This window comes from Lineus longissimus, chromosome 16 (assembly GCF_910592395.1).
Source record: "Lineus longissimus chromosome 16, tnLinLong1.2, whole genome shotgun sequence".
Classification (NCBI taxonomy): domain Eukaryota; kingdom Metazoa; phylum Nemertea; class Pilidiophora; order Heteronemertea; family Lineidae; genus Lineus; species Lineus longissimus.
In genome coordinates, this window is record NC_088323.1 from 8,152,222 (window position 1) to 8,177,680 (window position 25,459).

Consider the following 25,459-nt stretch of genomic DNA (forward strand, 5'->3'; position numbering starts at 1 on the left):
GTAGCTCTTTCACATCTGTCAACGTTGATTTTTATCCTATTTTGTCACAGGGTGGCTGAACAAGTGTCTGAGAGCGAAACAACTATGGAGTGACACGACCACAATCCTTCATCTCCATACAGTTGGCAGTGGACAGTCGTAGTAATGTCTAGCCAGATGTCCTTCCTCAAGGGCAGAACTCCTTCAGTTGTTTGAACCATGACATCGTTGGAGATCTTCTGTGATCTTCAAAAATAGGGACTTGTCCAATGCTACAGAGACAGGAGTGAAAAACGACTCATGATAAATTGATTTAATTTGTTTTATATGCGGTGTTTTATTTAATCATCCTGCTTGCTTCTCTTCCAACAACAGGTACATGTAGGTGATACACTAAAACAAAACTTACATATTGCAATAGCTCTCATGATTGCATGCCACTAACCCATCATTTAGGTCATTGAAATAGTAAGACATGATTATAACAAAATAGTATTTAAACTGGCTTTAACAAAGGGGCCATTCATTTAATACGTACGCATTTGAGGGGGAGAGGCGGGGGTTGTAAATTTAGTTCCACTTTGCTTACGGGTGTATGCAGGTGTTAGGGGATTGAAAAAATTATTTAAAATCTATTTATTTGCCATCACATGTGACTAAGTACGAAAAATATGTTTACAGTTTTATAGTTTTTAAGAGCACACCTTATATGGGAGAGGGGGTACCAAACATCTGAAAATTCTGCGTACGTACCAAATGAATGGCCTGGACCACATCAATAGCACTCCAGCAATCAGTTACAGTGCTGATTACCTGAGTCTCTACTACCCAAAAACAGTGATCAAGTCAACATTTCACGATATGCTATCTCCTTAAACCCGAGTTAATCTCACTTACCAAATAAAAACGCTAAGATTATGCATTGAAATCTAATAAGCTGTATAAAATATACCCCGGTATAAGCTTACATTTATCAAATCTTGCTCGTATTCAGCAATCCCAATAAAACATAAAGGGATTGAGACTGAGCTGTTTAATGAGCTGTAGCATTGATTGGATGCCTGTTATACCGTAAACAGTTGAAATATTTGTGTCGATTTGAATGCCGTTTTTATCATATACCCGAGCACATAATAGTTGTACTTCCACCTATCAAATCCCCGTGTCTTTTGCGCTTACACCTATGAATTGCCGTGTCTAAATAGACCCGTGTGTCAAATCCCAGTGTCTATTAGCCCCATCGAGCTCGATGGGGCTAATCGGGGGCTAATTTAGACCCGTGTTCAACACGGGTTTTTTGATAGGTGGAATCTGAATAGCCCCGGCAATTGAAAGTTCTAAGACCCGGCGACAGATGGCGCGGTGTAGTTGCCTCGGTATTGCACACGCGAAATTCCCCTCCAACAGGAAAGAAACACAGGAGAGCTCCCTACCTACAGCGCACCTGTCGCCGGGGCTATTAACCATTATCTAACACTACTGATAGGTGTAAGTGCGCCCCGGGTTTTTTGACACCCGGCGAAGACACGGGTCTTGAAAAAACACAGGGTTTTATGGGTGGAACTACGACTATAGATCTGATATCAAAGAGCTAACCTTGCTGATTTTAACGGAAAAGAACACTCAACTTGACAAATGCAATGCACAGCTTGTCCCCTCATGAGCGACTGTAACTGTTGGTGATTGGTCTTGGGTCCAAAAATCCCCTCGACCTATGGTTTCGCTGCTTTCCTGGCCAAGGTCAAATCACCTACGGAAATCACACTCGGGTGGTTTTATCATTGTACCAGACTTGTGATCAACACTATGATACATGGGACTCAGACTGGGGCTATCACAGTGTATCTAACAAAGCATTCAAACAAAGCTACTGCACTTTCCTTTTTGCATAAAAACGTTCTCCGAGATAAATAATGTTATGATAATCAACAAATACATTTTGGGTGTAGAAATTTGCTCACAAATGCGTAGCCCATATATGTCAGGGAACAAAATCCACGCCAATCGGCGATCAATCTAGCAATGTTTGTCGCATCATTCCATCATTGCGCATATGCACAGGTCCCTGTTAGACAGTGCGTTGACAACATCACAATATGTCATCAGCAATGTTGGTGACGTCTCTCCATTGAATGCATCATCATTTGGCTGGCAGAGGAGTATCTGAAGCAATCTGGAACCTTTTTTTAGCAGTGTCATTTTACAGATGCAGATCCGTATCAACTCTTTTTTCGTGTCGAGTAAACGGCACTATTAAGTCTAAAATCAAATTAGTACATGTACGGTACATGTACTTTTAGTATATTTTGTTTTTACCCTGATCAGATACTGCTGTTTTACAATACAGATGTGTAAAAAGAACTCCGTGAATCTTAATCTATCTTGATAGGCTAATCAAGGCCTGCCTACGAGTTTCACAATAGAGTTTTTGAATAAGGGTATCGAAGGGATAACAGGCCTAGCTAAAATATTCAACTCATTATTTTCCAACACATCTGATACAGAAAGAAATGTTCATGTCTTCTGTCCACTTTTCAATCTACAAGCACTTTCCCATTATCACTTCATTCAGGGGGATTAATAAGTAACGTTTATCAATACACATTCCGATCAAGATCTAAACTGACTAGTTATAATTATTGGACAGAATTGAGGTATTCTATGACCTATCAACCTGTCTTTGGCACATAAACGTAATAGTACGGGGAACCTGTACAACAAAACCTGCCAATAGGGGGCCCTGCAGGCAAGTGGACCATGGTTGTAATGAGAAAGCCATTTCCTGGGTCAATGATTATTCAATATTTCATCCCTGAATTACTCTTCATGGGGAAATAGCACCAAAAATGTTGTTTTATTGGTCCTTAATTCTATTTCGATGAGTTTAAGGGAGAAAATCAACAAAACTTAATTTTTAATTGAAAATGCACTGGACGTGTACCTTTTAATACTAGTGCTTCCATCTGGATTTTTAGTTCTACAGGTTCCTCATTTGCAATTGTACAACTTCATATTTAGCAGTATACTCCATTTTTGTTCGACCCGATACACTCACGATTTAAGTTTCCGTCGATGACAGTGCTTGCTGAGAAGTCTTCAGATTAATGAGTACATTTAATGTTTTACGCTGCCACCAGATGGCAGGGCGATGCACTAAGCTAACATCACATTTAACTTTGTCCATTTGTCCGTTAATTAGCACCCACAGAGTTTTTCATAACTACATCCATGCCATTTAGGGTGATTGTGTGGCCATCCCTGGCCGATTATGAATGTGAGAATACGCAGTGACTTCAAGGTACGGGTTGCTGACTAGTATCACAGGTCCCACACGGTCCTGTAGGGGCTCCATCGGGACGGTCAGTTCTCATCTTCAGCTTGGTCAGGTTTGGGTTTGTTCCATGAGCTCAGCCAGCCAGATATCGCCCCCTTGGCCGAGGAAAGGGCACCACCTACAGAGGAGAAAAGAAATTATTCCGACATCGCGGGTGCCACTGCAATGGCTTATAAATTTAATATTTCCTCTTCATCTCCTACAATCAGAAATCAATGTATTAAACTGCCTGGTGGTTTAATGTTGTAACGTCAATCCTATTGTTGTTATCTTCACGCTTCGTTATTTTGGGTTTTTTTACACATTACCTGATGCATGTACATTTTTTGTTAATTTCATTATGTTTCAAGAAATGTGTCCCACTTGTTCTCAAGTGACAAGAGACTAAATTTAGAGTAAAGAAAGACATACAGAAGCAGTAACCAGAAAATGAACTTTATAAATTACCAAGCACTCCCAAAAATTTGTTTTTTCATTCACATTTTGGACGAAAATTTGCAAAAAGTAGGGTTTTGCTCCCCACAGAGGGATCTTCTGCCCCCTCTCCCCAAAACCAATGAGTCAAATACGGCCATAAGTGCAGAATAGCTGCAGCTCTAACGTAAGATACTGCCAGAGAGTGGAGCTTGAATCATGAATGTACAGGCCATCGCGCCAATGGCAAGAGTATAATAATCTGAAGCGCTCTAAGCCATTTAAAAACTGAATTGGATTCAGCCCTATAGAAGTCTCATCATCAATTATCATGTGCTTACCCACAACTCGGCCAGTTGAATGCACAGCAGCGTTAATTTTTCTGCCTTTTTCAGTGTTCTGCATAGACCTGGAAAGAAGATACACAGAGATGCAGTCAAAACAGCTCTTTTTCACATGTCATTTGAATAGTTTTATGCCACACCAGATTTTGTGACAGCAATCATTCGTGTATATGCACCACGGGATACAAAATCAGGACATTTTGTGGCAATTTCATCCAATTGTTGTGCTGATTTGTGGTGCCAAGTTCTCGAAATGATATGAGTAGAACCTCTCTATTAAGGACACCCTTGGGACTGAAAAGTGTTGTTCTTAACAGAGGTGTCCTGATTAGAGAGGTCAAATTGAAGGGAAACAACCAATTTGGGACCAAAACTAGTGTCCTTAATAGAGAGGTTGTCCTTAATAGAGAGGTGTCCGCTAAGGGAGGTTCCACTGCATTGGAAAAAGGGGGTGTCTTGATTTGATCCCCCAAGGGATAGAATCAAAAAATCAAATCATACTAAACTTTAATAGGTCACCGGGAGGGACATTTGTACAAAGGTTGTAGAGCATAGTCCTTGCGATATTATTTTGAGCTCAACCAAGGTGATTTCCAAATCAGACAAAGTAGAACACTTACGCATTCCATTTTAATCTCATGTCAGCCATACTCATTTGCCCACGGAATGGGTGACTGAAAAATATAAACGAAATTCATAAGTTACGTATTAATCCAGAAAAAGCAAATGTTTCAGCAACTCGAACGTATTGAGAGGGTTTCATTACTGACCTCCAAATTTTCACCGAAAAGTTCGCAGGGATCTAGGTGGGGAGATTGAACCAGACTCAACCATCAGACCTTGACCTCATTTCTATCTGAAGGTTAAGGTCATTCAATACAATTTTGCTGCGGAAACCGTCTTTTTAAGTCTTTTAACGTTTCGCTTACCCGGGTTCACACTGCTTGATGCCATCGTGGCCAGAATACTGCCAGACTTTGTAGTTGTGCGTTGTTTTCCAAGCTCGCATGAAATGAGGGTTAAAATCCTCTTCAATTTTCTCATCTGAAATATCAACAGTTTTAACATCATTTTTCTTCTTCGCAAGCTCTATACTTCTGTCTCAAGCAGGTCGCTACTTCCTTGGCAAGCTCACATTAATTCTTACCAGAGGACATTATAAGTTGCTTGAGCATTTTTAAAATGAGAATATAACCCTTTAACAATTTTTTTCCAGCATCTCCCTTAAGATTTCAAGGGATTCCTATAGTGTATAGACTTTTGGCAAAATAGTAGGATCATATCACAGAATAACCCCAAAAAAATTGCAAGAAAACGTTTTATGGTGTTATTCTCTAGATATTGGTCCAGAGAACAACATATCAAAAGTTGGCAGCAATTGGGCCTCCGCAAAGGGTATCAATATGACGTCAAACAAAATGGCCGCCATTTGACCAAAATTCCCAATATTTCACATATCGTTTGACATAAACAGTAGTGAACCACTTCAAACGTGCAACATACCGTAGAAAATATTGTCTTAGAAGTCATGAAATTGATATGTGGGTCCTGGAGTTATGTGATGACGTCAGGACGTCATCAATGACATCATGATTGAAAATTTGCAATCTGATGGTAAATTCAAATTTAAAAGAGATACGAAAAGTCGAAAATGAAGTACTACAAGTGAGACAAGCTCATTCAAGCAATTTACCTTATAAAGTTGTCCATGTCTTCTATTCCAATGTTCATGATATTTTGATTGTTTTTGGTGACAATTTGCTTTGAAACATGACTTTTATGTCAAGGTAAACTTACGCTGCCTGTGAAAAGGGCCTTCAAAATGGCCGTAATTTATTTTCACAAACCGTTTATGCTTACCATCTTGCTCTGCTGAAGCAAGTAGTGCCATCAGGTACAAACGGAACTGAACCCGAATCCACTCCTCCCCGCCTTCCCAACCTGAAAATCAAATGAAATACAAATGTAAAGTTCTAATATATTGCTATTATACTGTAAGGTAAAGTGATACACTTATAGCCACGGTACAAATATAGCCCTTATTGTGAAGTAAACAACTGGCAGTACACACTAAACGCTACACAACAACGTTCTACGGGTTTGTAATGCTGCTGTGTCTGAAGGTAAGACTTGTTTTGAATGATGTGGTGTCAGATCTGCAAAAGTAATGTCGGTATGTCCATACGGCTTGACGCAGTAGCACACTTTGTCAAGATGATGTCACACCAACATTTTGTGTAATCGGACCGTGCGTCATTACACTTTGGACCAAAATAGCGGTCTACCTTATTGATGTGGTAAGAGCACACAAAGGCAATAATTGTACCACTTTACCTTACAACTGTACTGTCTCAAGCTGCTTTACATTCATTTCCCAGCCTAATTTAGAAAACTATTGTACAATTGAAGGAGCCCACATTATAACACTAACCTTGACTATTTGTGCTGGGTGAAAGTACCGAGTGGCACCAGCCGAGCCTTGAACCCATGACCTTCTGATCACAAGCCGGACGCTCTACCACGCTTTTCCAAATCAATCAATATTATGAAAACAATCCATGTTGCAAGCAATGCTTAGATAACTGTTAACTACCTGGATGGCAACCTTGTTCCCGAGGTGTTGGCAACCACAACAATTATACCCCATGCAATACAACTTAGCAATCATTGAAGAAATCAACAATACATCACCACTGACACCAGTGGAAGTGGAACATTAGTGTTTCAGCTAAAGCAGAATTGCAGGGCATGGCACCCTGACCTCGCCAGGGGGCACCCTGTTGCCCTTTTTTCAAAAAGAAAATGCCTTTTTTAAAGTTTTTATGATTAGTAGAAGAGTTCTGACAGCTAATAAAGGCATACATGTGTTTTAAAATTTACAATTGGCTCCATAAAATCTATTTTGTGCCATAAAACTATAAAAATTTTCGGTTTTTCAATTAAAAGCCGATGAAAACGCTCTTTTTTGGCTGAAAATTGCTCCTGCCTTTTCAGAGTCCGGAGTTGCCTGCCGTTTTGAAATCCTGGCTGAAACACTAAACACAAAGCACTTTTCGTAATCAAGGTCTTTATCTGTGACAATGGTACATGTATTAGGTAACATGTGAGACTGTATTGAGCTGACCATAAAAAGCTCCAGCAGAAGTTGAAAACCAGGTCTGAATGACCATCAAGGGGCAGATCATGATGTAAGAGGTTATCTCTTTGACAGCCACGGCAGTAAACCGACATTTTCAGAAGTCAACTGTTGACCGCCAGGGGTGTGCTTCAATTCATCGAAGCCGTCAGATTGTTCCAAATAGATCTGCCATATTTTTGATATTGACAGTCTTTGATGTGGAGTAGAATGGGTACGGCTTGGCCGTTAGTAGAATGAAGCAGCTAATGAGCATCAGAAGTGTGCTCAATGTCCGGTCAAAACATTTAAGAGTATGAACCAATTGTTTGAGAGAATTTTATTTCGAAGGGAAGGATTAGGAATGTACGTAAGATAAGAGAGTAATAGTAGTCGTGAGCCCGTTCTCCAGGTTTTTCAAAAAGTTGGTAGTTTGAATAATGGAAAAAAGTGCTAGATCTTGGAAAGCACCATTTTTGGCTCTGGCGGTCAAGAGTTGAAATGAAATGAGTATGATTGGAATGCAGAAGCATGAGCTGGCTTGGGAGTCATGGAGGAGGAAGATGGCGTATAAGATATTAGAAACTCCACGCCCCAAAATTAATACAGCTGTATGGAAGCATAAGACCAAGAAGGGGAGCATGCTGTGCCTTTAGTCCAAATTTTAGTTGATTCCATTCAGTCCCTTTAAGGGTTGACCATACGTAGGTACCACCATTTTGGCTAGAACTTAAAATCCTAAAGCAACTAGAACGCTTTCAAAACGTAGTGAATGCTAATTTCAAGGGCAGGACGCTGTTCTTTGTTTTCCAGAGAACAGCCTCCAGGATTTAAATGAGCATTCAATTCATTTTGAAAGAGTTCGAATTGCTTTAGGATTTGGAGGTCTAGCCAAAATGGTGGTACCTGTGGTCAACCCTTTAAGCACTGTAACGTTGAAGGTCCTATTATCTACACTGGTCCTATGCACACAATCTGACTGACGGGATATTTGAAATGGAATAGTCGAGCCCTTGTCCAGGCATTTTGCGTAGGTGTATGAGGTTTACATACAATGACACATAGCACAGGAACACCCCCACAAAAAAACTTTGGACTCCGTCTGAAGGTCTACTCAGGACCAGCATGTTTTTGCTGTTGCATAGCAAAGTCACACCAAATAATCACCAATTTCATCAGAAATGTCCTCAAGATGTATGCCAAGAATAGGAATCCTGAGGCAATAATACTAATAGGACTTTCGACATAGCAAACTCAATCTGGTATAGTACAGACTTAACTTGAGCAAAGTCATTATGACCTCATCGCACTGACCACTGGGGTCGAGAGGTTGTGTGGTCATAGCAACTGGATAAAGACATTTAAGAAGACCTAGGAACGGATCCAGGATTCAGAGAAGGACGGAGGCCCCGACACTTCAATTCAAAATCCTGGTCACAAATTTCGAAGAATTTTAAAAATTTTACTTTTTTTGGTCAATTCAAGTAATTTTTCTGTAATGAAACGGGGCACCCCACAGGCCTGCTGTAATCCCCTAGGATCCGTCCCTGGAACGTGTCAATATCACAACATTGTACAGATAACGAAACACAGGATATAAACGGAATAATGACGCGTGATACACCAAAGACCACATACCAACAGACATCCTAGAAAGTTGCCCAGCTGGAATATATAAGGCCATGAGAAAAACTAGTTATTCAAAAGCTCTTTTCAAACGACTCTAGATTTTTAATGAAACGGCCAGGGGCCATTGTGCTCACCGTATAGATATTTGGTGCTTTGGAATTCATCCAGGTTAAGAAACATTGTACATGTATAGTATATAGGTCAAACCAAAGTCGGTATGACATGTGATGTATCGTCGCTTGGAGTAAGTACCATTATGGTAACCATAAGAATATCATCAAAAACAAGTCACTAATAAACGAGATATTGCACTTTTTACCAATTTTAGTTTTGGCCTCTTGGTGGCCAAGTTGAGTACCAGATCAGATCGAAATTCGGTGTCCAAGGTGACATGACGTAGGGAGTCATGTGCACCAAATTTCAAGTTCATAGCTATAGTGGTTAAGAAACGTGCCATAGTTACACTCAAACGACCAATCTCATATGATATGTGATGAATCCCTGCTAGGAGAACCTACCATAAAAATGTTATTGAAAACGAATCACTAATAAGCGAGATATCACACTTTCTAGGTTTTCATTTTTGGCCCCCTGGTGACCAAGTCGAGAATCAAACCGGACTGAAATTCAGGGTCAGAGGTCAGCTGACCTAGAGGGTCCTTTGTACAAAGTCTCAAGTTCATAGCCTTAGGGGTTAACAAACGTGCCACAGTTACGCTAAAATGGCCAATTTAAGCCGTTTGACCTCTGCGACCTTGACAAGAACGTCAAATCAAAAACCCGTATCATATGTGATGTATCCTTGCTAAGAGTATCTACCATAACATTTTTACCAAAAACTAATCAGTAATAAACGAGATATGGCACTATTCAAATTTTTTGTTTTGGCCCCCTGGTGGCCCAGTTAAGAATCAGACCAGACCGAAAATCAGTGTCACAGGTCATCTGACCTAGGGAGTCATGTGTACCAGGTTTAAAGTTCATAGCTTTAGTGGTTAAGAAACGTGCCATAGTTACACACAAACGGCCAATTCACACCATTTGACCTCTGTGACCTTGAAAATAAGGTCAAATCAAAAACCGTAGGATATGTGATGTATCCTTGCTCTGAGTATCTACCATAAAAATAGAATTGAAAACAAGTCACTATTAAGCGAGATATTGCACTTTTTACTTTTTTTTAGTTTTGGCCCCCTGGTGGCCAAGTCGAGAATCAGATCAGACTGAAATTCGGTGTCAGAGGTTAAATGATGTAGGGAATCAGGTGCACCAAATTTCAAGTTCATAGCTTTATTGGTTAAGAAACGTGCCCCAGTTACACTCAAACGGCAAATTTACGCCATTTGACCTCTGTGACCTTGAAAAGAAGGTCAAATCAAAAACACGTATGATATGTGATATACCCTTGCTAGGAAAACCTACCATAAAAATTTCATCAAAAACAAATCACTAATAAGCGAGATATCACACTTTTTAGATTTCCACTTTTGGCCCCCTGGTGGCAAAGTTAGGAATCAGATCGAACCAAAATTCAGCACCAGAGGCTATGTGATATAGGGGGTTATATGTACCAAGTTTCAAGTTCATAGCTTTAGTGGTTAAGAAACGTGCCATAGTTTACACTCCAATGGCCAATTTACGCCATATGACCTCTGTGACCTTGAAAACAAGGTCAAATTAAAAACCCGTACAATATAAAATGTATATTTGCTATGAGTACCTACAACAAAAGTTTTATCGAAAACAAGTCACTTATAAGCGAGATATCACACTTTTTAGATTTCCACTTTTGGCCCCCTGGTGGCAAAGTTAGGAATCAGATCGAACCAAAATTCAGCACCAGAGGCTATGTGATATAGGGGGTTATACGTACCAAGTTCCAAGTTCATAGCTTTAGTGGTTAAGAAACGTGCCATAGTTCACACTCTAATGGCCAATTTACGCCATATGACCTCTGTGACCTTGAAAACAAGGTCAAATTAAAAACCCGTATAATATAAAATGTATATTTGCTATGAGTACCTACAACAAAAGTTTTATCGAAAACAAGTCACTAACAAGCGAGATATCACACTTTTTAGATATCGACATTTGGCCCCCTGGTGGCTAAACAGAGAATCAGATCGGACCGAAAATCAGTGTCAGAGGTCAGCTGACCTAGGGCATTCTGTGTACAAAGTTTCAAGTTCATAGCTCTAGCAGTTTAGAAACGTGCCACTGTTAGGATACGACGACGACGATGACGACGACGACGACGACGACGACGACGGACACAGCGCTATCATATAGACTCCCCTTACGGTGAGCCAAAAAAACTGGATCATCAGGTTATTAGGGAGCTAATATAAAAGACAAACATTGTTGGAAAGATCCTAAACTACATGGTCAAATCCAAATCCATCAAGGCCACACCCACTAAAGGTGCCAGACTTCATTTACTAGATAAAGCATTACTAGGCATCGTACCGGTTTAGGTCAGACTCGCAAGCTAAGGGTCATGGGTTGGGTTCAACCACCAGTCTCCTGGCTACTCAGCAGATCCTTGATACCTGGAGTGACGGTGCTGAGGAAACCTATACCATTGACAGCTTTTGAGAGCCCCTGAAGGGGGTAACGCCGTTCGTAATTACTTGTGGTCAAGTTAAATAGAAATCCACCAATACACAATGCCGTAGTGCAGTTATTGTGAATACAAATGTGTTTAAACTTGGTATTCATAGTAGATTCACAATGGCAATGTTGAAATTCATATTTAGTACCTATTTCCGCAATTGGACATTTTTAAATTCAATTACAAATTCAAATTTCTTAAATGGAAGCTATGGGAATAAATTGATGCAGCAAAATCAAATATTTTTTTAAACAAATACATACCAAGTTACATGACAAACAAATACTCTACACCAAGGATATCATGAATATTCCTAGATAGTGCAGAAAATTGCATTTGAGACAAGACCACAATTGATTTTTTAAGCCTTTTAGCAGTTAAATTGTCAATGTTTGACCGCGACGCATCAAAGAACGCGTGGTGTTGTGAATCTGAAATTTAGATTATGTTATTCCGGACAGTCGGGCAAGTAAATGGTGAAAAATAAAATGGTGATTGACTACGGAAATTTTTTTTTAATCGACAAATTAGACAGACTTTGATATTTCCACTCTTTTCAGCCAACTGGCAGAAAAAACTCAAAACACGCCCCCTATTACCCAATTAGCAAAATTCGAAATTAATTTTTTCATCAAATAATTTCTTTATATCTGTAGACTTGCCACAGCAAATATTTTTTCAATACCTCTCCAAATATGTACTTGAGAATAAATGAAATGGCCAGGGCCATTGTGCTCACCTCATGTGGAGGAAAGATGGATAAAGAGCATGGTATTGTGTCATGTAGTGTTAGGTTTGATGTAGGTCCAAGCAATTACAATTTCCCCAAAATGGCCAATTTACAGTACATTCGACCTCTGTGACCTTGAAAAGTAGGTCAAATCAAAGAAGACCCGGGTGACACATTGAATGGTTGTTAGAATTAGATGTACCTATGATATAAAATTGGTGCCAATCGGGCAAGTCATTACTAGGAATAATGGCATTTTGAAGAATTTAGGATTTGGCCCCCTCCCTGGAGGCCAACGGCAAATCAGATCGCACCAAACTTCGGTACCTGAGATCACCTGACCAAGGGGTACATGTGTACTTAATTTGTGATCAATAGTCATTGCAGTTAAGAAACGTGCCATAGTTACGGCCTGACGGCGAATTTACACCATTTGACCTCTGTGACCTTGACAAGAAGGTCAAATTAAAAACCTGTGTGACATATACTGTATGGTGGTTAGATGTACCCATGATATCAAATTGGTGGCAATCAGGCAAGAAGTTAAGGAATAATCACATTTTTAAGGTTTTGGGATTTTGCCCCCTGGTGGTAAAGTGGTGAATCATATTGGACCAAACTTCGGTCCCTGAGATCACCTGACTAAGGGGTAAATGTGTACCAAATTTGGTATCAATAGTCATTGCAGTTAAGAAACGTGCCATCGTTACATCCTAACGGCCAATTTACACCATTTGACCTCTGTGACCTTGAAAAGGAGGTCAAATCAAAAACCCGGAGGATATATGATGCACCTTTGCTAGAAGTACCTACCATATTTTTTTCAAAATTTCCCGACTACTATTAAGGGAGATATTGCATATTTTCACTTTTAATGTTTGGCCCCCTGGTGGCCAAACGATGAAACGAATCGGACCGAAACTTGGTCTCCAAGGTGTCATTACATAAGGGTACATGTGTACCAAGTTTCAACTCAATAGCTCTAACAGTTACGAAACGTGCCCTGCTAACGGACGACGGACGACGACGGACGACGACGACGACGACGACGACGACGACGACGACGACGACGACGGACGACGGACGCCACGGTATGGGATAAGCTCACCTCTGCTCAGAGGTGAGCTAAAAACATGCACTCGTCTAATAGATAGGCCTCGACCCTCCAACCTATGAATATTCATTAGTGGTCTTGTCTCATTTAATAAGCAGTTTGCGGGGGTAGCCATGTTTGTTCAAATCTCCCGGGCGAATGACGTCATGGATGCAGTGGGGTTTTTTCATCAAGGCGAGTACTACTCGTTTCCACTAAGTTTCCAGACCTTTTTCTGCCCCGGTACCTTGGCTCAAATGCATAGGGAACTAGACCTGCTCGTTCTTCTGCTGATGCACGGTTGTAATCGAAGGATTCATCGCCGGACGTCAACAAAGAACCCGAAGAAATCGAAGAAGAGACAAGACCACTAATGAATATTCATAGGTTGGAGGGTCGAGGCCTATCAATTAGACGAGTGCATGTTTTTTACTCTCAAGTACATATTTGGAGAGGTATTGAAAAAATATTTGCTGTGGCAAGTCTACAGATATAAAGAAATTATTTGATGAAAAAATTTATTTCGAATTTTGCTAATTGGGTAATAGGGGGCGTGTTTTGAGTTTTTTCTGCCAGTTGGCTGAAAACAGTGGAAATATCAAAGTCTGTCTAATTTGTCGATTATAAAAAAATTTCCGTGGTCAATCACCAATTTCCATCGCACCAGTTACTCGCAAGACTAACCCGTATATCATATCCGAATTTCAGTTTCACTACTTGACGCGTTCTTTGATGCGTCGCGGTCAAACATTGACAATTTAACTGCTAAAAGGCTTAAAAAATCAATTGTGGTCTTGTCTCTATTTACACTACATTTTGGGTCAATATAGTGAAAAATTTGAATGTGCTCAAATCACTCTAATTCATTTAGAATATTGTATTGCTGATGATTTAAGGTCAAAACAAGCTAAAATAATGAGAAAAAAACTTAATTTGACCCAAATAAGAGTCAACCTAACCCCGGTCTAAGTTCGGTTTCATTTTTACAAGTCTTGTTGTGTTGCCATTCATTTTGTAATTTCTTTGAAACTACTTAGGCCTTGATTCTGAAAGTTGTGCCCTAAGTAGCAAAGATATTCCTAAATCACATCCTAAATTTTCAGCTCCATAGCTTGCTTATTCTGGCCAGGGCAGGTCTTTGAATTTGGTGCTGTTGGCTGCAAAATCATGACTTTTTGTCGATTTTGTCCTCTTTCGTCGCTTTGGCACAGTTGTACCACTCTTTGAAATGTCTCTCATTTCTCCAAAAATGTCCAGATATGACTTTCCTTTGTTGGAGAGTTGTGGGATGTCATATACATTAGTTTGAAAAAAATCTCAAAATGTTAACCCCTGAAATGTACCTTCATTGAGACAAGACCACTAATGAATATTCATAGGTTGGAGGGTCGAGGCCTATCAATTAGACGAGTGCATGTTTTTTACTCTCAAGTACATATTTGGAGAGGTATTGAAAAAATATTTGCTGTGGCAAGTCTACAGATATAAAGAAATTATTTGATGAAAAAATTTATTTCGAATTTTGCTAATTGGGTAATAGGGGGCGTGTTTTGAGTTTTTTCTGCCAGTTGGCTGAAAACAGTGGAAATATCAAAGTCTGTCTAATTTGTCGATTATAAAAAAATTTCCGTGGTCAATCACCAATTTCCATCGCACCAGTTACTCGCAAGACTAACCCGTATATCATATCCGAATTTCAGTTTCACTACTTGACGCGTTCTTTGATGCGTCGCGGTCAAACATTGACAATTTAACTGCTAAAAGGCTTAAAAAATCAATTGTGGTCTTGTCTCAGAACTGTCATCCGTCATTCCAAGCATTCGCCATTGTTCGAACAGCTGATTGTCACAATGGCTGCATCCATGACGTCATTGGCTCTCCGTTTGGAGGAGAGATCAGATTAAAATCCACCAAGATGGCGGCATACTTGATTCAAAAATAAGCATTTAAAATCATCCATTTCACTCATTAATGTTTGTTTATTTATAAAACCAAGAGCCACAGTTGTTGTTAAGAATACGCAGTTTACGTAGATGTTAAGGTTGTAACTGTTGGTCGTATGGGGAATAATTCCCATAGCTTCCCTTTAACGAACGGCGTAGGCCTTTAAAGGCCTAAGCTGTTTGTTAAAAATTTTGAAATTTGTATTTGAATTTGAAAATTTCCAATTGTGTAAGTATCTACTGAATAAAAATTTCAACATTGCCATTGTGTAGACGGATATACAAATACTATATACTGGGACAGACTGAAAGATGGTGTTATTGGTGGTAGTGGGTGGGTGTGTGTGTGTATGTTCTGTTGTTAATAAAGAGTAAAATATATTTAAAAAAAACAACAAATACATGTACTATATAATTATACAAAGTCTCAGCGAAGTTGAATGCATGATCACTGCACTACAGCATTGTGTTAACTGCATTTCTATTTTCCAGGACCACAATTACATGTAACAGCATACCCCTTTAAAGACAGACCAACGTCGGTATAAAGTGGTAAAGAAAAACAGCCATTACTTTTGCAACCTACCTGTTCCATCCAAGAAAAGATCTTCGCCGTCCTCCAAAACGTTTTTGACAATATAATCGGCAAATCTCAAGTCAGCCGTGGTTAGGTTCAGTTGACGTTTCAATTCATTATCATGGATGTCAATCTTAGTATCATCCTCCTGTCATATGGAAATAAACAAATGAACCCATCATCTCATCATTAAAGGAAGACTTTTTTTATGAAAACCCAACAGAAGACCAATATCAGAAGTTGCAATAGCGTATTCTAAGTAGATTAGAGCCACACTGCTTTTCATTACTGTAGTCACAGCGAGAATTTAAAACGACCCAGAAACGTCTGAGCGGATATCAGGTCGTATATGACTTCTATGGGCCCATTGACGTTTTGCTGGCCATTCCCGCCCCAAAAAACTGCACTGGTCCATGGAGGCCACCATTTACATCGTATGACTTCACAAAATTGTATGTTACGTTATATTGACCGCTATTGCGCCGAGGTGCGTAAATTTTGCAAGTTGGACTTGGAGGGTCCCCTGAATAGGCCATATTTTGCTTCTGGATATTTCTCATTCATTCTTGGCACATGAGTAGATGGACTCAAAAAATGATAACCCGAACAGTTCATCCAGATTGGTCAAGAAATAAACTGCACAGAGCAGAAAATGTCTGAATTCAATGCACTATGTTAATGTACACAAATGCATACCCAAAAAATTCATTTTGTTACCATGGTTACTGAAATGAAAAGATCCTGTTTGGTTTTGAGGCAAGGATCAATGAAAACCACACTACAAAGAAATCTGACCTGTAGTTTGCCCTCCAGACCCCCAAACGATGCGGACATAAGATTTACGAATGGACTATAGTTTAACCGATTTTTAGAGTAAATCACAATAAAACTGGTTTGGAGTGTCTGCCTGTCCCTGTCATTATCCTGGGGTTATAATGTTTTCAAAAAAAGTCTGCACTCACTGAGTTTTCAGACATAATCAATAGGATGCCAACATTGCAATTCGAAGGAAGAAGTGCAAACAAGAGGCCCAAGGGCCTGGCCCTCAACTGTCATTTTGTCCATACCAGATATGGTACCAGTATAATACAAGATGGTAGACAAACTATACATGAGTGCAACGTGCCAAAAAGCAACCTCATCGGAGGCAGTTGGATGTGAAAGTGATGCGATCATAAGGTTTATTGCACTACATCTAGCAGTTAAACATTGCTTTTAGTTTTAATTTAAGTTTTAAGTTTATCAGATGGAAGCATTGCTATTCATCAAATCAACAGACACAAAATCGATCCCGCCATGACTTTTTGTCCACGAACTCGACGAACCGACTTACCCCTATGACGACATCGGTTAGATGGCGCTTCTGCTTGAACAGGATATTAGTCGCACCAATTAGGAAGCTTCGTATATTCACGTCCTCGAGAAGATCGTAATACTGGAGAGGAAGATATGGATGGCATATGGAACCCTGAAGAATCAAAGTAGACACATTATAAAGGAGCAGCTTGGGCTGGAAAAGGTTTTGGAGGTACAGTAGAACCTCCCTTAGTGGACACCTCTCTATTTGTTCCAGGGACAAAATTTCCAAGTTTGATTTGCGCAAAATTGTTTTTAACTTGTCGATGAAATTAGAACCAGAGGTAACGTTATTTGTGTATTACTGACCTTTGTAAATACAGATAATGGAAAGCCAGATGCATCTATTTCTAAAGTAGTTGGACTGTATGGCCGCTGTACACACGACATGTTCTCTCCATCCACGCTCATCTTTGATGGCGACCGTTTCCCGCTCAGAGGAGACAGCAACTTATTTTTCAGGAAAGCGCCGGCAGATCTGATATGTCCCGACGAAGAACCCTGCGAACTTAAACTATTCAGACTATCGCTATGAGATAATCCCGTCATGCCATTTTTAAAGGCATCAGTATTACCTAGAGGCACGTAAAACTCCGAATAGAATTCGATAACATTTTTCTCGTATTTGTCTACAGATTCTTTTACTTGAGAATGATCAGCGACGCTCGACTCTGATACACCGCCAACAGGCCGTTGCTCCGACACACTTCGCATCACCGTAGCCTCTTTCGAGAGACCAACACTCGTGTCCAATTCTTCCTCGATCTCAAGTAATAACTTGTCTTCCTCCCATGAAAAGCAATCCTCCCGGTCAATTTCCTTAAGACTTTCAGGCGAATCCAGATCCTCGATCTCAGTGGATGTGGGGCCGACACCAGACACTGGTGCTAACTGTGCACAAGCTGTCTCTTGCACTGGTTCAACTTTCGTGATGTCTTCAATAAATTCCAAAGGGTGATTACTCCTCTCGTGTGGCGAGCTCAACCCACCCTCACCATTGTCAAAGGAGGCAAGTTGCACTGACTCTACGTGTGTCACAGCATCAATATCAACACTAAGATCATAAACAGCATGCCGCTTACCAATTTCCTTATCCTTGCCATCCGAATTCGACACACTGTTCATTGGTTTGGGTTGTTCACAGATAACATTCTGACTGTCAATGCTACTGATGCTACCAACACTTGCCTGACGCTGATATGCTACTGTCGCTACGGCATCACCCCGATGTAAACTATCCTGACTGCTCTTATGAACGAGAGCTTCCTTAGAGCGTGGCGCATCCACCTTCGCCACATCTTTTAAGGCACATTTCACTGGCGACAACCGAGATTGGACATCAGAGTTCGACACATCAGTAATGCTTGTTAAGTCGGTATCAAACGGTGAACTCTCGCGTGACGATGATGATGCGTGTGCACCCCTGAGCACATCATCTCTTGGAATGTGCGACTTGATAATATCTGGCGTATCAACAAAAACCGGTATGGAACCCGAGCCTTGCTCCCTGTAACTTAATTCTAAGTACTCGTCCGAATCTGCCCCAACAAGGTGAAATTCTGTAAGTCTTCGATTAGAGTACCCTGCTGCTTCTTTCAGGCCATGTTCGATCATACCTGGAATTAAAAGTGAGGATTAGATGAATTTACAATTTTTGCTCAAGCCAACCACCCTGAGGCATGAAACCAACGGTACGAACCTCCATGTAATTCTTCAACTGGTCAGCTGCAGCCTCAACCACTTCAGATGACTTGGAAACCCGCAAATGCCTGAACATTCTGCCTTTGATTTTCAACAATCTTCACATTTCACCTGACAGCAAGAGATGGCCATTAGGTGTCAATGTGCATGTTATGATGAGTATTCATAAGTCATCATGCCTATTTCCTCTATTGCTGAGACAATAAGTGAGTAGGTGATTGTTGAGAACAGCAATGAGTAAATGAGTAGGATGTTGTTGATAGCAGCAACAGGTGGAAGATCAACACCTTCCTCTCAAATAGGACATTGAGGCCACATTTTTTTATTTGTTGGATGATGAATCCCCCTAGGGTTATTTTCCCCGAAGTGGAGAAAAAAAGTCCCGACGATCGTTTCTGACAGACTTTTTTTTCTCTCCTGACCATGAAATAGAGAAAAATGAAAAAATATTTTTCCCGCAGCCAATTTCAACCAATTTTTTGGTCCCCTTGTCCCCCTGAGACTAAAATTTTTAAAAATACGCATGTTTTTATTTCATTTCCCCCACCCCACATTGATTTTGAGTCTGATGGATTTTTTTAAATTCCCGCCCCACATAGGTTTTGTGATTGAAGAAATATATTCATTTAAGTTATTTTTTATTCCCACCCCATCCACATAGATTTGGGATTTGAAGTTTTGTAATCAAACTTATTAAAAAAGTGTTTCCTTACCTGGGAATAATGAGAGCAAGGCCAGAAGGATGTTGTTGAGAGCAGCAACAGGAGTGAGGAAGACTAACACCTTCCTCTCAAGTAGGATCAATTTGAACAGCATCACAATCTTATGACGGAACTGCACAATCAAGTCTCTCGCTGACATGCCTGAAAGTACAGAAGTATTAGATTCAGCATCACCTACCGAGGCCATTTTGATAACTTCCAAAGGAAAAAAGACACAAAGGTTTTAAATGCAGTACAGGGTGATCAAGGAGCTTATTGGTGGATCATGCTGCACTGGACAGAAAAGACACAGGTTATGGTCCAACAGTTTCAGTAAAACGCAATGATATTACTTGACAGGCCAACTGAGGGTCTATGTCTGACTTCTTTGCCACGGTTAAACTTTCCTGGAAAGAGACCAATTTTGTCCCATATTACCAATCGTTTTAGTTATCATGTCATTTGGACATAGAAGTCAGTGCCAGTGGTGCTATGCATTTGTTTTTTCTTGGCCACACAGAATCACCCTATCGAATCAGTTGCAACCTCTCCGACCATCTCCCGCCTCTTCGAGTAATGCCCAACCACCTCTCCAAGCAAATCCAGCCTCGGACCGAAAGCAGAGTCTTCGTAAGAACCGTTCATCCAACCTACAGCTTTCTCACTTTGACGAGGCTATACCAGGACACCCAACTAGGAGTAATGATCAGGCTTTCAAGCCAATGTTGCAACTCTGGCTTCAGGATTTGAGCTGGCAGGTTACAGTTGAAATTTATTATTCGATTTTTCCCATACTGGCTAAAACCGTGGAACCAGAGATGCAAGATCGGTTTGAAAGCCTCAACATAGCCTTGTCACAGTGAGAAAACAATAAGTAAATACAAGGGCCTTGTATTGTTTAGAGACGTAGTCAGTCTGTGGCTGGATTTGATCGGAGAGGTTGGTGGCAAGTTTTCGGTGAGGCGGGAGATGCTCGCAAAGGTTGCGGCAGATTCCACTGGGTGAGAATGCACTTTACACCAACACAATTCACCTTCCATGCTGCATCACACAAGAAAATTTTATAGCGTAGTCAACTCAGAGTCGAGGGTGAATTTCATTGTGAACTTGACAACTGACAATTAAGATCAAATATTTTCTTCGAGAGATAAAGTATGCAAGAACGGGAAACCAAATGGCATCGAAGTCAGGCATTGTCAGGAATTACCGGGATTCTAAATTGTTAACTGCCTTCAAGGTCTGGTGTCATCGAGTCATGGCATTATTTTGGTATCAAATTCTTTAACTTACCTAGAAATGCCTGTGAGCCCTTGATCATACTCGGACTGACAGAAGCATTCAGATTAATGTACGTCTGCTCCAGCAGTTCAACTTTGCTAAAATCTCGCTCATCAAAGTATGCATGGGTGATCAGCTCTAGCTTGGCTTGGATGAGACCGTACAGAGGCTGAAAGGGAATCCAAAAAGAAATTAACATTGATGTCGAAGGCGAGTGTATCTTTGTTCGCTGGGTTCTATGTTCCCAAGGATATGAAAAGGGTCCCGCTGTTCATTCTCCCAGTAAAATTTCCCATACTCATGTGTTTTGGCCCGCATAAAACCTTTTTTAACCCACCCTTTTTATGAATTGACCACTCAGAAGCATAATTCCCGTTGGGGGAAAAACCCTGACCCTGGTAAAACCCCTTTCACTCACCCTAACCACCTCGGGCTTCCGACCCTTATCAACCCTTATTTGCTCACAAGGAGAAATGATGACATAGTCCAACTCTGTTGTGTCATGGAATCTTCTATCACTTTAGATTTTCTTGGGTTTGGAGATGATGTCATCTTAGCCATTCAAAGATGGTCGTCAAGGACATCTTCATTAATTGAGCCAGCTGTCATATTCACTATCGATAGACATCTCATTAAGCGTACAGGCCTGTAACTCCCTTTGGTACATGGGAGGTTGTGGGGGGGGGGGGGAGTGAAACGCCTCTTTCGTTCTCCATCAAACCCTACAGTTTTTGAGTGAATATCTGACCAGTGTTCAAGTTAAAACAAATCAATATAAATCAAACGTCAGAAACTGATGGCATCAATTGAACTCATAACGTGTGCAAAAGTTCGCAGGGGGGATGATTTATCCCAATGGTGCCTAGCTGCAGCAGCCTGTAGATGAGGATGACTATGTACATACCAGCTTGCTGATGACACAAACACTCTTCTGAACAGAGCTCCTTGTCACATCAGCCGTGCGCTTGATGAGATCTTTGGCAGCCATCTGTCTGTAGCATGATATCCCAAACACAGTATCCCGTGAACCATCTTTTGACCGCAGATGGAAGTAGATTGTGTCTGAAATTGCAAACAAAATACAAATTCAATGTATTTGTTATCATCATGTCTAATTTTCAACTGAGGTTCATTGAAATGAATTGATAGAGTCAAACAAAAATTTAACCCTTTCAGGACTGAATATTTTTTTCCTAAACCTCCGCTCTGGACTGGATATTTTTCAAGTTTTTTTGTCCAAAATCGAAAGTTTCTGAAAGCAAAATATCGGCTAGGCAAGAATCGCTATGAAGTTGGCATGTATAGAAAAGGTATTCCCCAGGATGTCGGGAATCCCCTCCGAGCAGTTAAAAAATGGGGATCGGCATTAGAAATGACTGGAAAACCGATGTAGTGAAAAGATTGTCGATCTCGCAATTTTGCGAGACTCGACCTGAAAGGGTTAAAGAACTCTGTTAATAAAAGAGCACCCTTTCCCCTTTAAAAATGCTATATATACTATGGTACATGCAACACATCCACAAGCTATCACTGTCTGACAGTGACAAAGAGAAATGAAATGGCCAGGGCCATTGTGCTCACCTCATGTGGAGGAAAGATGGATAAAGAGCATGGTATTGTGTCATGTAGTGTTAGGTTTGATGTAGGTCCAAGCAATTACAATTTCCCCAAAATGGCCAATTTACAGTACATTCGACCTCTGTGACCTTGAAAAGTAGGTCAAATCAAAGAAGACCCGGGTGACACATTGAATGGTTGTTAGAATTAGATGTACCTATGATATAAAATTGGTGCCAATCGGGCAAGTCATTACTAGGAATAATGGCATTTTGAAGAATTTAGGATTTGGCCCCCTCCCTGGAGGCCAAACGGCAAATCAGATCGCACCAAACTTCGGTACCTGAGATCACCTGACCAAGGGGTACATGTGTACTTAATTTGTGATCAATAGTCATTGCAGTTAAGAAACGTGCCATAGTTACGGCCTGACGGCGAATTTACACCATTTGACCTCTGTGACCTTGACAAGAAGGTCAAATTAAAAACCTGTGTGACATATACTGTATGGTGGTTAGATGTACCCATGATATCAAATTGGTGGCAATCAGGCAAGAAGTTAAGGAATAATCACATTTTTAAGGTTTTGGGATTTTGCCCCCTGGTGGTAAAGTGGTGAATCATATTGGACCAAACTTCGGTCCCTGAGATCACCTGACTAAGGGGTAAATGTGTACCAAATTTGGTATCAATAGTCATTGCAGTTTAGAAACGTGCCATCGTTACATCCTAACGGCCAATTTACACCATTTGACCTCTGTGACCTTGAAAAGGAGGTCAAATCAAAAACCCGGAGGATATATGATGCACCTTTGCTAGAAGTACCTACCATATTTTTTTCAAAATTTCCCGACTACTATTAAGGGAGATATTGCATATTTTCACTTTTAATGTTTGGCCCCCTGGTGGCCAAACCATGAAACGAATCGGACCGAAACTTGGTCTCCAAGGTGTCATTACATAAGGGTACATGTGTACCAAGTTTCAACTCAATAGCTCTAACAGTTACGAAACGTGCCCTGCTAACGGACGACGGACGACGACGACGACGACGACGACGACGACGACGACGACGACGGACGACGGACGCCACGGTATGGGATAAGCTCACCTCTGCTAAGAGGTGAGCTAAAAAGTGTAAAATAGGTTTAGATCCCTTTGGCATTGTGATCGCTTTGCACAGCAAACCTGAAGTAGAATTACACCAAATTCTAAATTTGAAGATCATTAGATAATGGTCATAATATTTTTTTAAAGAATAAATCAATTATATTTTGGAGCAAGGGTGTTCGATACCGGTAGGCACGGACAATCAACAACTACATGTATTTCTTTATGTGACCCAGAACAGTCCATACCTTTGTCATAATTATGAGCTCCATCAGGCAATGCCAATGACGGTAAATGTTTCCACTCCTCAGGTAGGTCATGGCTGTCAACTTCCTTCCCTTCACACAGAGGTGGATAGGAATATTCCAACTTAAAATAAAGAATATACAATTTTCAAAGAGGAACGAAATAACGTTAGTCTGTTACCTTTAAGTTTATCGCATCTCCCTTACTTTTTTCATGCAATCAAATCGATCCAGTCCTGTCTCGTTGGCTTCAATTCACCATAGATTTAATCTAATTTTTTTCAAAATGGCATTCGGCCAACACTAGTACTTGAGAACTTCTCAAAACTGAAGTATAGACGAAACTTGTCACTTTTCATATCAATGTTGTCTTTGTATCGCTAGCTAAATAGTTTTATAAAAATCAAAGAATTTGAAGCTACCGTTCGCTTTAGAACAGAACATTTGTAATGTCTATGTTCTGCTGATCGAAACTGTTCAAGCTCCAGTTGTGCAGGATTGGCTTGGGTCAACAAGTAACCCGAGAGAGCTGTGTCCCATCGCACGTGTTTCGAAACAGGCGGTGGCCTTGATGTTGAAACCATGCGTTAACTTAGAGGGTTCGTAATTACTGGTGGTCCAATTAAATAGAAATCCACTGATACACAATGCTGCAGTGCAGTTATTGTGAATACAAATTTGTTTAAACTTGGTATTAGTATTTGTGTCAGTCTACACAACAGCAGTGTTGAAATTTATATTCAGTGCGTATTCTGCAATTGGACATCTTTAAATTCAATTACAAATTCAAAATTTTTCACGAACGGCATAGGCCTAATAAATTGCCCGACTCTTTATTGAAATATTGTGATAGTAACGTCATTGCGCCATATTGACATTATTTCACCACTTCTGCGTTGTATCGCCATTTACGTCAGGACGTTAATTCCCTTCAAAGAGTGGCTGCATATAATGCACAATCTTCTCATGGTGTTGCGATACAATATCACGCAACGTTACATGGGATGTCGGTTAAAATTTACAATTCCTGGTCGGAAATGATGTAGTTTGAGTTCGATCACATTCACTTCAACTGTAAATCCATTGAACAGTCGTGAGTCACAGTGGCGCTTCTTTAGTCAACCGATTCCCTTTTTTGGGGCTGCGGACGGGGATCGTAAACTCGTTCCGGGATGTCAAGACTCAAGTGAGTGACACGAGTCGACGAGACGAGTTATTGCATGATGATTGATTCAATGATTGATTGAACAAGCCAATAGGCCTATATAAAAGCCATCGATAAAAATCACAAACCTGGCAACCCTTTTTGTGATGAAAGCCAATGACACAGACATGGAGGATGGAACTGTCACTGTCAGACATCTCCAGTCTTTTTAAAGGAAGTATACTTGACTAAATATTATCAATCATGAAGGAATTCAGCTGAAAATTTTAAGATATCAGTCAATCAGAAATCTTCCATTCTTCATGATTATTTCCTTAATGGAGAAATAGTAACGGTCAATTCTATTGGCTGAGCGGACCCAAAGCTCCGATTTTGTGCCAATCAAGTTGCACTTTATAAAATATTGTTGTACTGAAGAAAACGTTGTAGTCATAATTTATCAAGTCAAACTTACGTCTTCAAAATCGACTAATTCGAAATATTGATAGTTGTTTTAGTTGACATATATTATAATCATTGTATGTAATATACATAAATGCAGAAATATATCTTAGTTAGATTTAAAAAAAGCTTAGGC

The 25,459-nt window shown here is 40.3% G+C and overlaps 1 protein-coding gene across 2 annotated transcripts; it reads right to left on the reverse strand.

The window, feature by feature from the left end:
• Positions 1-314: 314 nt before the first annotated feature.
• On the reverse strand, positions 315-25,178 carry LOC135500105 (late secretory pathway protein AVL9 homolog). 2 transcript variants are annotated; one of them, XM_064791310.1, is made up of 14 exons: positions 25,011-25,178; positions 23,721-23,841; positions 21,710-21,867; positions 20,818-20,974; positions 19,540-19,689; positions 17,435-18,741; positions 17,103-17,237; positions 15,779-15,917; positions 8,825-8,851; positions 5,932-6,012; positions 5,001-5,115; positions 4,692-4,745; positions 4,069-4,136; positions 315-3,431 (listed from the first exon to the last, which is right to left on the reverse strand). In XM_064791310.1, exons 1-14 carry the CDS (start codon positions 25,077-25,079, stop codon positions 3,340-3,342), a joined length of 2,673 nt encoding a protein of 890 aa, XP_064647380.1. In that variant the 5' UTR covers positions 25,080-25,178; the 3' UTR covers positions 315-3,339. The 2 variants fall into 2 exon arrangements, with proteins under 2 accessions (XP_064647380.1, XP_064647381.1); XM_064791311.1 differs by lacking the exon at positions 8,825-8,851.
• Positions 25,179-25,459: the final 281 nt, after the last annotated feature.

Coding starts and splice junctions, on each gene's coding strand:
- LOC135500105 (XM_064791310.1), bottom strand. CDS start 25,079: ATGTCTGACAGTGACAGTTCCATCCTCCATGTCTGTGTCATTGGCTTT. Junction 23,842..25,010: donor ATCACAAAAAGGGTTGCCAG/GTTTGTGATTTT, acceptor CTTTATTTTAAG/TTGGAATATTCCTATCCACC. Junction 5,116..5,931: donor TGCTTCAGCAGAGCAAGATG/GTAAGCATAAAC, acceptor TTGATATTTCAG/ATGAGAAAATTGAAGAGGAT.